This window comes from Coregonus lavaretus (genome assembly GCF_964263955.1).
Source record: "Coregonus lavaretus genome assembly, chromosome: 11".
Lineage (NCBI taxonomy): Eukaryota > Metazoa > Chordata > Actinopteri > Salmoniformes > Salmonidae > Coregonus > Coregonus lavaretus.
The window spans coordinates 39,518,349-39,535,046 of record NC_139998.1 but is presented as its reverse complement, the minus strand read 5'-3'; the positions used below and the strand labels follow the sequence as shown (position 1 = coordinate 39,535,046).

Below are 16,698 nucleotides of genomic sequence, written 5' to 3'. Positions count from 1 at the left end.
TACAAATCACCTTTGTAGGTGGTTTGAAATGTGGCTTGAAATATCCGATTCCATGTGCCTTTTGGCTGTTCAGACTGAAGGAAAAATAACAGATTCTAATCGGATATGCAAAGAAATATTGATTTGAGTCACTTCAAACTGCCAATGTGAACAAAGCTTAAAAGCTTCTATAATGTCCCCCTCAACATACCTCCATTACATGTACAAACAGAAGTGAAGCATTTCATTTAGTCCAATCACTGGCCCTTGACAATCTGACAATCTGACACTAACTGTAAGTCGCTCTGGATAAGAGCGTCTGCTAAATGACTAAAATGTAAAAAATGTGAAGAAGGCGCAACAGCGCCTCTTCAACTTCAGGAGGCTGAAGAAATGTGGCTTGGCCCCTAAGACCCTCACAAACTTTTACAGATGCACAATTGAGAGCATCCTGTCAGGCTGTATCACCGCCTGGTACGACAACTGCACCGCCCGCAACCGCAGGGCTCTCCAGAGGGTGGTGCGGTCTGCCCAACGCATCACCGGGGGCACACTGCCTACCCTCCAGGACACCTACAGCACCCGATGTCACAGTAAAGCCAAAAAGATCATCAAAGACATCAACCACCCGAGCCAAGGTCTGTTCACCCCGCTACCATCCAGAAGGCGAGGTCAGTACAGGTGCATCAAAACTGGGACCGAGAGACTGAAAAACAGCTTCTATCTCAAGGCTATCAGACTGTTAAATAGCCATCTAGGCGGCTACCACCCGGTTACTCAACGCTGCACCTTAGAGGCTGCTGCCCTATATACATAGACATGGAATCACTGGTCACTTTAATAATGGAACACTAGTCACTTTAATAATGTTTACACACTGCTTTACTAATTTCATATGTATATACTGTATTCTATTTTACTGTGTTTTAGTCAATGCCACTCCGACATTGCTCGTCCTAATATATATATATATTTCTTAATTCCATTCTTTTACTTTTAGATTTGAGTGTATTGTTGTGATTTGTTAGATACTATTGCACTGTTGGAGCTAGGAACATAAGCATTTCACTACACCCACAATAATATTTGATTTGATTTGTACTACTCCTAGCAAGACCTTTACTCCTCTCTCTAAAAATGTTCCCTATGGGTATCCCACACACACACACAGTACCTCGTCTTCTATTCTTCACAATGCTGTTTCTATGATACCTGTTCTAACAGTTCTCTCACACAACCTAGTGTTTGCCTCCTCGTAATATTTATTGAAACAGAGACATACACAACAACATTACATGAGCAAACCAGATGCATTTGAGGATGCATTAATGTATCTATGCCGTTAGATGTACTTAAACAATTAAGAGATGTTTATCTATTCAGATAATTCACAGGAAGAGAAAAAAATACAAATAAACCATTGCCTGCTGAGCTGACTCATGTTGAATTAGTGTTAGAAATGTCTGTCTCCCCTCAGTGGCTAGACCGTATCAAGTTCATATGCACAACATGTGCAAAACAGGTGCCCTGAAGTTATTAGTAATATGGGATGGGGGAGTGTGTGCTGCTTGCCAGCGAGGTTAATGGCTGGCTCTGTGTACTGGTGTAATGAAAACAGTGTGGGAATGCGGAGAGAGGACACAGCCTGCATGTGTTCAGTGTTGGGGGCAGGTGGCAGATGGTGCCCCAAAATGAGTGTTTGAGGGGATCCCGGAAAGTACCGGCCTGTCTGTTAGTCTGTAAACACCCTTGCACCATTCTCAGACTTTTACACCTCACACACAGAAGACACTGTTCTACAGAGCAGAGCACCTTCTCCTCTTATACATTTACATTTACATTTTAGTCATTTAGCAGAAGCTCTTATTCAGAGCGACTTACAGTTAGTGAGTGCATAAATTTTCATATACCTCCCCCTCACACCTAGCACTCTCCTCTCACACCTCCCACACGCATCACTATGATGCTCCTCTCACAAACAAATACAAAAAATGCAAATGAGGGCCGTGGCCATAAAAGGCTCCAATCTCTGAATCTCTCCATGCGAGTCATCCAGAGGGCTCTCACCTGAATCCCAGTGTCACCTTACGTGGTTGCCTTGCCTCATCTTTATCTGATTATTTTTCTCTTATGCAGACGAGTAGAATGAATCTCTATCAGCACATTTCCTCCACAGGCTCTGCCAGACACTGGCTGATACATAATGTAGAGCACGCTCTCTCTCTTTCAGAGCAACACATTTCTCCAGGTGCTTTGACTGAGGGGATGTTGAAGAACACTACAGCAAACAGAGGGATGCAGAGCATGAAGTAGGAAAACAAAACAAAAAACACTACAGAAATAAAGCACTCAACAACACGTCAGAGGCGTGCACTGCGGTTGCTATAGATTTTGTAACCGTACATCTATGGTTTGCAAATGGACAGTATATTTACACTAGGATTTGTTCATGTTGCTTTGTTCCACACACAATAGGCATATGTATACAAACTGCACAATATCGTCAAACATAGCACATAGAAGCTACAAATGCTGAGTTCAAATGAATTCGACCTTCCAACGCTTCTACACCCAACTTCGTGGTGAGCCCAGGGCCTTGCCTCCATAATGTGAAACCAGATGCAGAGAAGAGATAGACAGCTTATTCACATATGGAAACATCTATCATATTCTTATGTTGGTGTTGACAGAAGGAGAGATCAAGGAGAGACAGACACACAGAGAGAGGATATCATACTCGGTTGATTCTGGGAAAGTGTGTTGTGTCAGAAAGTCCTGAAGGGAAACAAAAGGCAGGGCAATTCATGACTGCCATTGAAACCTGGATGCTGAACAGCACTGTCAGTAAACATGACAATCACATAAATAAGGAATGAGCTTTAAAGCATGAGCAGTGGTGTGTGAAAAATACGTCTCATTGTGTCTGGAGAGGCTTGCGAGGAAGGAAGCAGCAAGCTTCACTTCAGGGCTTTACCACCATCCAAGGTTGGTTGGAGGATTGTACTGTAGCCGCGGTGTACGCATGAAGAGGGCCGAACATAAGGAGCAGCTGGAGTCAGTGCCAATCCTCTCAGGAAGGCTCCTCACATAACAAAACAGGCCATGAGGAAGCCAAGAGAGCACAGAGAGAGATTCAGACTCAGTTCAAATGTGTTCTGAGTAGCAGGAGGAATGACTAATACAGGTACTCAAACTCTTTCAAACTCTGACTTGAATTTACTTTGGAGTGAACCAGCAGCACTCAGGGTCAGGGCTTGGAACTGGTTCAGGGAACAGAACAGAAAACTGGAAAATAACAAAACAAATTGAGGAACAGAACCATAACCGAGAACGAAAGTGATCTATACTGTTCCGGAATAGAACCAATATTTTAAAAGGAACCGGTTAATAACGTTATTTTCCGTTCTGTAAAAAAAATTCCAGCCCCCTCAAAAAATGCTACAAAGTGCCAACGCAAAGCCAACTCACTGAAGTTCAAAGACATTCAAAGTTCCTTCATAGAAACCACTCCTCTGTAGGTATAATTCTGTGGGCCTAATTCAGATAATGCACTTCATACCCAGCATTGTCCTCACCCGCAAAATTTCAGTCGCATGTCGCACCCTACACTACACTTATCTGTCCAATGCCTATAGCTTGCCCGCTCCATAGCAAGCTGCTCTATCCATTGGTGAAATAATTAAATGTCGAGCTAAATGTAAAAAATATATAGATTTCAGAGGTTTAAAAAGGAACAGAAAGGAATGATATAAACCTTTACTTTTTTGGTTCAAACCAGTTCAGAACTTTATTTTGCTAGTCAGAACAGTGGAATGGAACTAAAAAATAATGGTTCTGTTCAGTACAAAATGATTGGAAAATTATTTTGGTTCCAACCCCTGCTTAGGTGAAATTGGATGACCTCAAGTGCAGATGTTGGGGAGATAAATCTGAGTTCAATTGTGCGAGTCTAAATGTTTTGGGGCTGAAACAACCATCATCCTTTTTTTATGCTAGAGACTCTACACACAGTCTGTGTCGCAGAGACTTTACACACAGTGTGTCATCAAAGTAAGGTGAGTGTACAAACCACATATATCATCTTCTGATACGAATGCTATAATTTGACTTCAACAAATCTTTCTTTGGGAAGAAAGAATGGCCAACTACCCATCACTTATCGGAACTACTTTACATTTACATTACATTTTAGTCATTTAGCAGACGCTCTTATCCAGAGGGACTTTCACATGTGACTTAAGTATAGGAAAGCATAGATTTCCTCAATGGAAAACTAGTTTGGTTAATGTGAAATATACTGAATATATTCCACTCCAAAACATGCTTCTGTCGTCTGTTTGATTTGTCAATATAGAGCCTGTACTCTCTGTCAGTATGTGAAGCATTTGTTTTTTTTTTCATTTAGATTTTATTGGCAAATTAAAATGTTGAAACACTCCCCTGACTCTAACCATTATTACACTGTTATTGAGACACTATCAAGGTCATATTAACTTTCTGACTCCAGTCCTGCAGCAGACGTTGCATCCATGGATGGATACAGTAGCATAGCAGGAGGTGGAGCGCAGAGCAAGGTTAGATTCTGCAGTGTGATGACCGTTCCGCCACTGAGTTGCAATTAGAATGCTTTTAATGAGTTGGGAGACTCACATTTGCATACATATAGCTACGTTAACTATTCACTTCAAGGAAGAAATTAGAGGAAGAAAAAAATAATCAATGGATTAAGCAAGTAATGCATACCCAACAAGTGATGAGATTTTTGATCTGTTGATCATATTACTGTATGTTCAGTAACGAATGTGAAAAGGGCTTCAACCGTGATGGATACTACATATGACTACTCTCATTTTATTATAATAAATGTCCTACAAACATGTTTATTTTCTAAACAGGATAGTTGTTTACTACAAGATAACCCTGAACTCCTATGTTCATCCTTAAATGGAGCTATAAAAATAGCCATGGTTATCTGGACGATGGGGCTCCTTGGGTGTTGTTTTGGGCCTAAATCCAACTGATGAAGACATAGATGGATGAGGGAAGAGGCCGCGACACCTAGCTATGGGTCATGGAGCAGGGTTACAGCCAATCTCTGATATTGATTGCATCTGGACAAAACTCATGTTTTGCTCATGATCTCTGTGTAGGGGACAGCCATCAGTCAACTGTTGCAGTGGGAAGAGAAGATGGGGGGTGGTATCTGTTCTGTAGTGGTGGAGCAGAGGGCTAACAGGGGCTAACATTTAGTATCTGGTTCTGAATACTGTTCTTTTCACCTTGCAACAGAAAATGACTTGTCTAAATAAAAGGAGATTAAGTGATTGAGTGATTGAGTGAGTGAGTGAGTGAGTGAGTGAGTGAGTGAGTGAGTGAGTGAGTGAGTGAGTGAGTGAATGAATGTTACTAAATCTTTCTCACATAGTAATTATTTTTTGTTTTACTTCTTGGTAACCTTTGCCATTGCTACCATTCCCTACATACAGCCAAGTCTTTGACTTTGAGGTGATTTGAAATACTTCTGGCCTGAAGCTCTTCAAGTGATTACTTGAATAAATCAATTTAGACAACAGCTCTGCACTAGCCATATCTTCATTTAATCACTGAATATATTACATCTGCTCATTATGAAAGGCTAGAAAAATTAAACCAAGCTGGCAGATGATATAACCTATTTCATTAAAACACTGGGCAGAATGCTAAAACAAAGAGGTTGTCTGAAGAGGTAAAAGTCGGAGCCAGATCTGGATGGGCCTTGCCAAGGGACATGTCCTCTGTCACCTGCCTTTTTGTCACTAATAAGGATTCATTTCCCACAGATTTTCCACCTGCAGGTGATGGGAAGAAATCCAGCCGACCACAAGGTGTGCTCCTCCTATCAGACCTCTCTCTCCCTGCACTTCGACTGACTGTCCTGCAGCTCAGTAAATAGCTGGTAGTAGAGAGGGGGAGCATTCTGACAGAGGGTACAGGCTGTGACCATAAAGACAGCCATGATTAATATTTCAAGTAAATTCACATTTAATCAAATTAGTTCCTTGATTAATGAAGTGAATGTCAATCTAACTGCAGATTCTGAGCTTGTTGATGCATTCATTCATCATTTATCTCTTCAAGTTAAATATTTGTGCATTTCGGTGAAAAGATACATAATGAAGACATTTCCTATTCTTACAAAGTAACTGTATGTAGGTAAATGTACACTGAACAAAAATATAAACGCAACATGCAACAATTTCGAAGATTGTACTGAGTTACAGTTCATATAAGGAAACCAGTCAATTGAAATGAATTCATTAGGTCCTAATCTATGGATTTCACATAAAAGGTAGGGGCGTGGATCAGAAAACCAATAAATATCTGGTGTGACCACCATTTGCCTCATGCAGCGTGACACATCTCCTTCGCATAGAGTTGATTAGGCTGTTGATTGTGGCCTGTGGAATGTTATCCCACTCCTCTTCAATGGCTGTGCAAAGTTGCTGGATATTGGCGGGAAACTGGAACATGCTGTCGTACACGTCGATCCAGAGCATCCCAAACATGCTCAATGGGTGACATGTCTTGTGAGTATGCAGGCCATGGAAGAACTGGGACATTTTCAGCTTCCAGGAAATGTGTAAAGGTCCTTGTGACATGGGCCCTGCATTATCATGCTGAAACATGAGGTAATGGAGGCAGATGAATGGCACGACAATGGGCCTCAGGATCTCGTCACGGTATCTCTGTGCATTCAAATTGCCATCGATAAAATGCTATTGTGTTCACTGTCCGTAGCTTATGCCTGCCCATACCATAACCCCTCCACCACCATGGGGCACTCTGTTCACAACGTTGACATCAGCAAACCGCTCCCCCACACAACGCCATACATGCTGCCATCCACTGAAGTTGGTTAAGACGCCAAACTGCGGTCAAGTCAAGACCCTGGTGAGGACGACGAGCACGCAGATGAGCTTCCCTGAGACTGTTTCATCAGCTGTCCGGGTGGCTGATCTCAGACGAACCCGCAGGTGGTTACACGTTGTCTGCTGTTGTGAGGCCGGTTGGACTTACTGCCAAATTCTCTAAAACGATGTTGGAGGCGGCTTATGGGAGACTATTGAACATGAAATTCTCTGGTGGACATTCCCGCAGTCAGCATGCCAATTGCACGCTCCCTCAAAACTTGAGACATCTGTGGCATTATGTTGTGTGACAAAACTGCACATTTTAGAGTGGCCTTTTATTGTCCCCTGCACAAGGTGCAACTGTATAATGATCATGCTATTTAATCAGCTTCTTGATATGCCACACCTGTCAGGTGGATGGATTATCTTGGCAAAGGAGAAATGCTCACTAACAGGGATGTAAACACATTTTTGCACACATTTTGAGATACATAAGCTTTTTGTGCGTATTGAACATTTCGGGGATCTTTTATTTCAGCTCATGAGACATGGGACCAACACTTTACATCTATATCTGGTATTAAATATAAACCACAGAAATATCTGTAAAGCTGACGGATGAAATATCAACGAAAGCCACAAGTACGTGTGTGACACTGGATGAAGCCATTGGATTTACTGTTGCAGTCGGAGTAAATAGAAATATCAGTGATTATAACCACACAAGGTGATTTCCATGATGGACCTGATTCTTCATCAGCCGCGGCATTAGACTGGCTGAGGGGAACGCTGTGATTTATGCTCAGAGAAAATAACGACAGCACCCTCGGGGCCATGAATTTCTACTAGAACTCGCTCTTGCTGTAAATACATATTAAAAAGCCCTGGAGTGAGCTGGGTAAGGTGTGCTGTCGTCTCTGCTAAGAGAAAAGTTAGCATCTTGTTAGTGACATCTTTTGTCTACAGAGAGCTCAAGTGTGTCTGTTATCTTTATTATATCAGAATACATCCATTATCAAAAACAGACAAAGTGATATGACTTATCACAAACCGAAATGAAACATATTTTCAATATGATAGTCCTGTACTATAACTGTTTGAAGAACATTATACCCACTTGCACTAAAAGAGGATGATATATGACAATTGCAACAACAACAAAAAACAGGTAATACAGTTCATTAAGACATCAAGCATTTAAAAAAAGTAATTTCACTGTGAATTTCACTGCTTTGTTGACGACGGCAGTCAAAAGTGTGTAAATTCTCATTGCTTTCTACTCCTCTGATCTCTTGAAGGAAAGAAACCCCATTGTCAGTGCCGTTTGAAGGAAAGTCAAAGAGGATAAAGTAGGTCTCGGTTTTTCCTCTCTGTTCATTGATTGGTTGAATATATCTCATTGCCTACTTAAAGTCCATAAGGTCAGCTTTATCCGAGCAGTGTTTCTCTGAGTCTGTCTGTTTTGGGTATTTCATATTGAGCAGTCAATGCCATGTACACTATATAGCACAAAGTGTCATGAAGGGCATTTTTTTCTTCATTTTCATCCCCATCTGATTTGGATCCTGGAGTACTATATAATGAATGATAAAAATACTAAATCTTTATGATATTTTGTTATACAAAGCCATCACATGCAGAGATACACAGTAAGACACACAGATTAACAGTCACACACACACACACACACACACGAGACCCTGATGGATTGGCTTAAAAGATTCATGTATAATGTATAACTCCTGCAATTTATTTTTCAGGACTAAATGTGATTTCCTTTTCTCTCATTGGGTCTCCCTTCTGAACCCTGCAAGCCCAGGGAGTCTGGACTATATTGAAGGTGTGTGTGTGTGTGTGTGTGCGTGCGTGCATGCACGTGTGTGTGACTGCAGGGGCTGGTGTGTGAGCTGTAGACCACTCATTTAGATAAACATAGCCCTGTTAGTTTTGATGAGAACCGTGGCTGCAGGAGAGTGCCAGTAACTAATCTTTACCCAGAACTTATAAATTGACATCACGTACTGTAGCATGTGCACCGTCTTCCATGACCAATTCTGCTGCTTTACACGCCATTCATGATGCGCTTCTCTCTCCACAGCCACCAGGCACTACTTGATTGTGTATCAGATGGAACAACGGATATTGGCTTTGCTTGCCTCTGTGTCCCTCTATCATTTTTCATCCATTTATCTTTTTTCTCAAAGATTCACGGAAATGTGAACAATTAGTGTCTCGAGAGGATCTGGACCTTCACAACATTTAGTATTGATCCAATTACAGGTGTGATCTCCACTGAGTGTACAAAACATTAGGAACACCTGCTCTTTCCATGACATAGACTGACCAGGTGAGTCCAGGTGAAAGCTATGATCCCTTATTGATGTCACCTGTTAAATCCACTTCAATCAGTGTAGATGAAGGGGGGAGACAGGTTAAATAAATATTTTTAAGCCTTGAGACAATTGAGACATGGATTGTGTATGTGTAACATTCGGAGGGTGAATGGGCAAGACAAAAAATGGAATTGCCTTTGAAAGGGGTAATGGTAGTAGTTACCTGGCACACCGGTTTGAGTGTGTCAAGAACTGCAACGCTTCTGGGTTTTTCATGCTCAACAGTTTCCTGTGTGTATCAAGAATGGTCCACCACCCAAAGAACAATCATCCAACTTGACACAACTGTGAGAAGCATTGGAGTCAACATGGGGCAGCATCCCTGTGGAACGCTTTCGACACCTTGTAGAGTCCATGCCCCAACGAATTGAGGCTGTTCTGAGGGCAAAAGGTGGTGCAACTCAATATTAGGAAGGTGTCCCTAATGTTTTGTACACTTAGTGTACATTTTCCATGCCAGGTCAGATATAAACGTAGCCTGCTGCTACAGAGTAATATCACATTCTGTAGCCTAACAGCACAGGAATGGGTGGTAACATTGAGATACAGTGCCCTCCGTAATTATTGGGACAGTGAAGCATTTTTATTATTTTGGCTCTATACTCTATAAAGGTTTGGATTTGAAATCAAACAATGACTATGAAGACTGTCAGCTTTCATTTGTGGGTATTTTAATCCATATCGGGTGAACCGTTTAGAAATTACAGCACTTTTTGTACATAGTGCCCCCATTTTAGGGGAGCACAAGTATTGGGACAAATTCACTTATATATGTATTAAAGTAGTAAAAAGTTAAATATTTGGTCGCATATTCATAGCACACAATGACTACATCAAGCTTGTGATTATCTGTTTGTTTTGGTTGTGTTTCAGATTATTTTGTGCCCAATAGAAATGAATGGTTAATAAAAACAGAATATTTTTCTAAACACTTGTACATTAACATGGATGCTACCATGATTACGGATAATCCTGAACAAATCGTGAATAAAGTTACAGACGCAAAAATATCATACCCCCATTACAATAACAGGGGAGGTTAGCATTTTTGTGGGGGGTTTGATATTTGTGCGTCCATAACTTTCTCACTCAAATTAAAACAGACAGTCTGCACTTTAACTTCATAGTCATTGTTTGATTTCAAATCCAAAGTTTTGAAGTACAGTGCATTCGGGAAATAATTCAGACCTCTTGACTTTTTCAACATTTTCTTACGTTACAGCGTTATTCTAAAATTGTTTTTTTCCCCTTCATCAATCTACACAAAATAGCCCAAAATGACAAAATAAAAACAGGTTTTTAGAGAATAAATTTTTTTTAAAAATTACATAAGTATTCAGACCATTTACTCAGTACTTTGTTGAAGCACCTTTGGCAGCGATTAAAGCCTTGAGTCTTCTTGGGTATAACGCTACAAGCTTGGCACACCTATATTTGGGGGGTTTCTCCCATTCTTCTCTGCAGATCCTCTCAAGCTCTGCCAGGTTGTATGGGGAGCGTCGCTAGACAGCTATTTTCAGGTCTCTCCAGAGACGTTAGATCGGGTTCAAGTCTGGGCTCTGGCTGGGCCACTCAAGGACATTCAGAGACTTGCCCCAAAGCCCCTACTGCGTTGTCTTGGCTGTGTGCTTAGGGTCGTTGTCCTGTTGGAAGGTGAACCTTCGCCCCAGTCTGAGGTCCTGAGTGCTCTGGATCAGGTTTTCATCAAGGATCTCTCTGTACTTTGCACAGTTCATCTTTCACTCGATCCTGACTAGTCTCCCAGTCCCTGCTGCTGAAAAACATCACCACAGCATGATACTGCCACCACCATGCTTCACCGTAGGGATGGTGCCAGGTTTCCTCCAGACGTGACGCTTGGCATACAGGCCAAAGAGTTCAATCTTGGTCTCATCTGACCAGAGAATCTTGTTTCTCATGGTCTGAGAGTCTTTACGTGCCTTTTGGCAAACTCCAAGCGGGCTGTCATGTGCCTTTGACTGAGGAGTGGCTTCCTTCTGGTCACGCATAAAGGCCTGATTGGTGGATTGCTGCAGAGATAGTTGTCGTTCTGGAAGGTTCTCCCATCTCCACAGAGGAACCCATCAGGTTCTTGGTCACCTCCCTGACCAATGCCCTTCTCCCCGGATTGCTCAGTTTGGCGGGGCGGACAGCTCTAGGAAGAATCTTGGTGGTTCCAAACTAAGCATGATGGAGGCCACTGTGTTCTTGGGGACCTTCAATGCTGCAGAAATGTTTTGGTACCCTTCCCCAGATCTGTGCCTCGACACAATCCTGTCTCGGAGCTCTACGGACAATTCCTTCGACCTCATGGCTTGGTTTTTGCTCTGACATGAACTGTCAACTGTGGGACCTTATATAGACAGGTGTGTGTCTTTCCAAATCATGTCCAATCAATTGAATTTACCACAAGTGGACTCCAATCAAGTTGTAGAAACATCTCAAGGATGATGAATGTAAACAGGATGCACCTGAGCTCAATTTTGTGTATCATAGCAAAGGATCTGAATACTTACGTAAATGTGATATTTCTGTTTTTTTAACAAATAAAAAAACAAAAATGTTTTCACTTCATCATTATAGGGTATTGTTTGTAGATTGATGAGGAAAAAGTTTTATTTAATCCATCTTAGAATAAGGCTGTAACGTAACAAAATGTGGAAAAAGTCAAGGAGTCAGAATACTTTCCGAATGCACTCTATACAGCCAAAATAAGTAAAAATGCTTCAATGTCCCAATAATTATGGAAGGCACTGCATATAAAATGTTGTGCTATTACATGGCCAATGAGACCTCCTAAATGGCTAGTGCATAACACAGCACTGAAAGCACCTGCAGAACAATTAAGCCCTCAGCTACAAATTCCCTACAAAACTCACTATTTTTCAGATAGAGACATACAGTAATTCCAATCAGTCTTTATGGGGAGACACTCAACCACATCTGTGTTAAAGAAAAAGATGGAGCAGAGATCAAAGCCTTTAATCAATACACAACTCTTGGACCGATAAAAGGAAAACCAATTCATTAGGAAAAAAGAGAACTGCGAATAGAAATCTAAGAGGGGGAAAGTCAATGTGAGAGACTGCACAGCATTAGTTAACGTAATCAGCTGCTCTGAAGTCTTCTTCAAGGGATATGAAAATGGGAACATTACTGGGGGTTCAACTTCAAAATAAATCCAATAGGAGCAATATTTAGGAACAAACAAAAAGTATTTAGAGTTAAGTGGCGATAAGGAGTTGCTTGGATACACACAACATGGACAATGAGTGAATTTAGCAGCCAGTATAGTCTGCGTTCAGATACAGCTTTCTGGAACCCATGAGAGGATGAGTCATCAGACACCATCTTTAGAGGCAGATAAATTAAGCCGATTTGACAAAGCTCTTTTAAGGAATAATATTAAGGAATAATTCCTATACAAGAGAGCCAGTGGAAATGGTTACACTGCAGTGCAGTGTGTAGAGGTAGGGAATAAAGGACATAAATACTGTACATCTGTGGAAAGGCAGTAAATCCAATTCTGAATCATGGTTATGAAGCGGATCATAGAAAGAGCAGCATGGAACTACCTGCAGAGAGTAAACAATACCTTTAAATCCCAAAGAATGAAACATTCCCAGATTAGGAAGGATTAAGCCAACATGGAAAATTAAAGGAAACTCACAGGGCCTCATAAGGCAGTCTTACATATATTTTACATTTTACCACAAGTGGACTCCAATCAAGTTGTAGAAACATCTCAAGGATGATCAATATGATTTAAGTATGATTTTATCTATATCTTATTAATAAATGTATGTGACAAATGTAATAAAAATGATCACACCTACAGTGAAATATATTGTTCTGCTTCTCTCTGATATAAAACAAATCATTTTAAGGTAGGCCTAAATTATTTATTTATGTTTGAAGGGGTACAGAGGGCATTTTGGGCCTTGGGCTAACACTAGCCCATGTTGATAAGAACATATTTTACATTTTAGTCATTTAGCAGACGCTCTTATCCAGAGCGACTTACAGTTAGTGAGTGCATACATATATATATATTTTTTCATACATACATACATAGGGTTGATAAGAACGACTGTGAATGTCAACAGAGCTGATGTGTACTCACAGGTAGCAGGCTTGTTACAGTTGTGTCCATGTCTGAAGTACTGCGGGTTCTCAATGACAGGGATACGGGTCATCCCAATGACCACAGCGTCTGGCCCAGCGTCTAGGGTACAGGGGGTGATGATGCCATGGTTGACATGGTGAAGAGGGCTGGCCGAGTCTTCCTCACCACTGATCACTGCTACGGGTCCTGAGAGAAGGAGGGAGGGAGAAAAGAGAAGATGACTTTATTGTCCAATGTGTATGAATGTCCAAAGTCTTTTGTATTCTGCTTCTCTTCTGAGAGAGCAAGAGCGAGAGAGCGAGAGAGCGAGAGAGCGAGAGAGCGAGAGAGCGAGGAGAGAGAGAGACAGAGAGAGAGAGAGAGAGAGAGAGAGAGAGAGAAGGAGAGAGAGAGAGAAGGAGAGAGAGAGGAGAGAGAGAGAGGAGAGAGAGAAAAAACGAGCGAGAGAGAAAGAAAGAGAGAAAAGAGAAAGAGGGAAAGAGAGCGAGAGAGAGAGAAAGCGAGAATGAGAGAGAGAGAGAGAAGGAACGAGAGAGAGAGAAAGAGAGAAGGAGAGCGAGAGAAGGAGAGAGAGAGAGAGAGAGAGAGAGAGAGAGAGAGAGAGAGAGAGAGAGAGAGAGAGAGCGAGAGAGAGAGAGAGTGCCATCAGGCAGAGGTCTGCCACCATACTAAAGATGATGCATTTTAATCAAAATAGACTGCAGGAGGATAAATAATTTATTAATATGTCTGAAAGCAATAAGCATGCAGACTAATTTGTCAGTATAAGAATTATCTCTGTACGGCTCAGCTCGGCTGCCCTCAGAACGCTTTAAGCAATCTAAACGAGCATGAACTGTCTTAGCCTAATTATGAACCCAACAGTCTTTGCTACCTTGGCCCTGGGCAACCATTATTCGTAAAATTCAAATCCTCACCCAACCCTCACATTACTCAATGTCCCATTCATCTCACAACTCTATTTCTCCCATCCCATGCTCGCTCTAACTGCTCTGTGCTCCTACTCTGACAGAGCCGCGAGAAACGGAAACAGGCAACAAACGGTAGTGTACATTCCAAAGCATTGTTTTGGGAATGTCAGATATTTCACAGTGTGTTCCTACTAGGCTATGTACAGAGTGTGTCTTATCGAGGCAGAAAACAAGCTCTATTAAATGGATCCAATATAATAGCAGCTCAGTGTACACTCACTGCAAGCTGACACGCACACCATCCTGGCTTGACAAGTGATCAGGGAAGACAGATAGGATTCATGGTAGGGCTGTTACGGTGACTGTATTACCGCCACAGAGGCGGTCACGAGTCATGATGGCAGTCAAATTCCACGTGACCGTTTAGTCATGGTAATTAGGCTTCTCCAAGCTCTGATGCTGCTGATGGTCATTAGTAGCCTACCAAACTTGCTAACTGCTTGGTACTCAGCACTCTATTGTCCCTCTAATCACTCTGACATCAATGCAAATGTGATAGAAAATCTAATCAAACACTTCATGAGAGCCCATGAGCTCATGTTGCTCAACATTTCTATAGGCTATGCAATTTCATGAGAAAACAGAGTGATGGCCTCTATTAAAAAGAGGAGGATCCCATCAGCTTTCTATAGGCTAGGCCTACTATATTTATTTCTTAACTTTCCTAATATTAAGCACATTAATTATCTTTACAACAGGAGTATAGCCTACCAGGCTGTCATGAAAATGAGCCACGGGAAAAGCATCCTCCATTCACTATTTAAGTGCATAGATAGTCTTTTTTTCCCCTGCCCCTGTTTCGAGACAGATAATGGTCCATTCTAAATCAAAACAAATTTCACACATATATTATTTAGTATATGATTCAATCAAGAATAGTCTGATGGGTGACTATATTAGCCTATCACTTGTGAATGATATATTATCACTTATGAATGATGCCCAGCTTAAGGCAACTTTTTTTTGTGCAACTTTTTCAAATCATAGTTGCACAAGTCATGTAGCCTAGCCCATAGGCCTATATGTTTTGATAAGGTTTGTATCACAACTAAAGTGGCCATATAACTTCTTAAAATGAAGCACAATAATCTGCTGTAAAACAGGTGTAGAGCCTAACTGGCATATATACGCAGCGTGTGAGTTTCAAGTTTGGGGAAGATCATTTTCACCATAAAAATGCACCTTTATAATAAAAGCATTACATGCATAATCACATTTGCGGTCACTTTTAAGAATGGTGTTTTCCTGCTAATGGAACATTTGAGCTTATAGCCTACTGCCGTGTGCGCATTGCTGTGCTTATAATGTGAAGAAATAGCCTAATAGTTTATCAACATTTTAAGCTAAATGTTCTGATCTGTTGCATCAGGCTCATTGCGTAAAACAGGTTTTTTGATGTTAGTGGTTGTATTCATTTGGGATCAATCGCATCCCACAACTGTCCCAGACTATGTTTTGAATATTTATATCTCGCACAAAATAGAATAGGTCAACTTTTGTACTATGGGGGATAGTAGATTGACATAGGCTAGTGCTTTTGCTGTTTGTTAGGCCGACGAAAAGTAAATGTGGACAGTTCTTCAAATATCTTCAATACAGCCACACAAAGGGGATGCAGCCAGGAAATTTGAGGCATTATCAAGTGCTTGTCAAATTGTGAATGAGAGACTGATGAAGTGTGTGCAGCCTGCGCAAAAAACAAAGCAGAGCTCATGCCTTTCATGCCACTTTATTCAAATCATCATTAGAGCCGCATCATGCAGCCTTAGAATGTATAACAAATCGAAACATATAGCCCAACATTTGTATCACAACTAAATTAACATAAATAACTAATATAAAATAACAAAATTAAGCATATGGGAGTACCTGTTTCTTTGTTAACCGCTCAACACAGAATAGCCGCATGTGCACACTCCCTCAAATTGTTTGGAGAAAATATCCTTTCTATTTTATTCAGCTATGTTCAATTGTATTCTTCACACTATAAAATAATATAAAATAATGCCATGGAATTCTAAGCAAATCTTGCCTGCTAAATGAACTAGTGTAGCCCACAGCCATATGGCATAGCCAGATTAGGGCCTAAGATAAGGACAACTCAGTGTCTAAAATAAATAATGGATTTATTGTGATGGTGTAGGCTATATTACATGGATTTATTATACTTTTTTTTAAATGTAGATGTTCCAAAGGTCTGCATCAGAGGCTTGTAGGCTATGTGTGGAAGCCAGGAGATGCTTAATGTGTTTATGTTAATTACGGTCAATTACCGTGAAACCGGCAGTTATTTGCTTGATAATCACCGGCTGACAAAATTCCATGACCGCCACAGCCCT

General features: G+C 41.1%; 1 protein-coding gene across 6 annotated transcripts in view; it reads right to left on the bottom strand.

The window, feature by feature from the left end:
- The window catches only part of LOC311137143 (NT-3 growth factor receptor-like), a 294,494-nt gene that overhangs the window by 27,044 nt on the left and 250,752 nt on the right, over positions 1 to 16,698 (bottom strand). For all 6 annotated transcript variants that reach the window (XM_084171493.1, XM_084171490.1, XM_084171491.1 and 3 more), the window contains exon 12: positions 13,386 to 13,574. In XM_084171493.1, the coding sequence (XP_084027619.1) occupies positions 13,386 to 13,574 (189 nt within the window). The remainder of the gene's footprint in view (positions 1 to 13,385; positions 13,575 to 16,698) is intronic.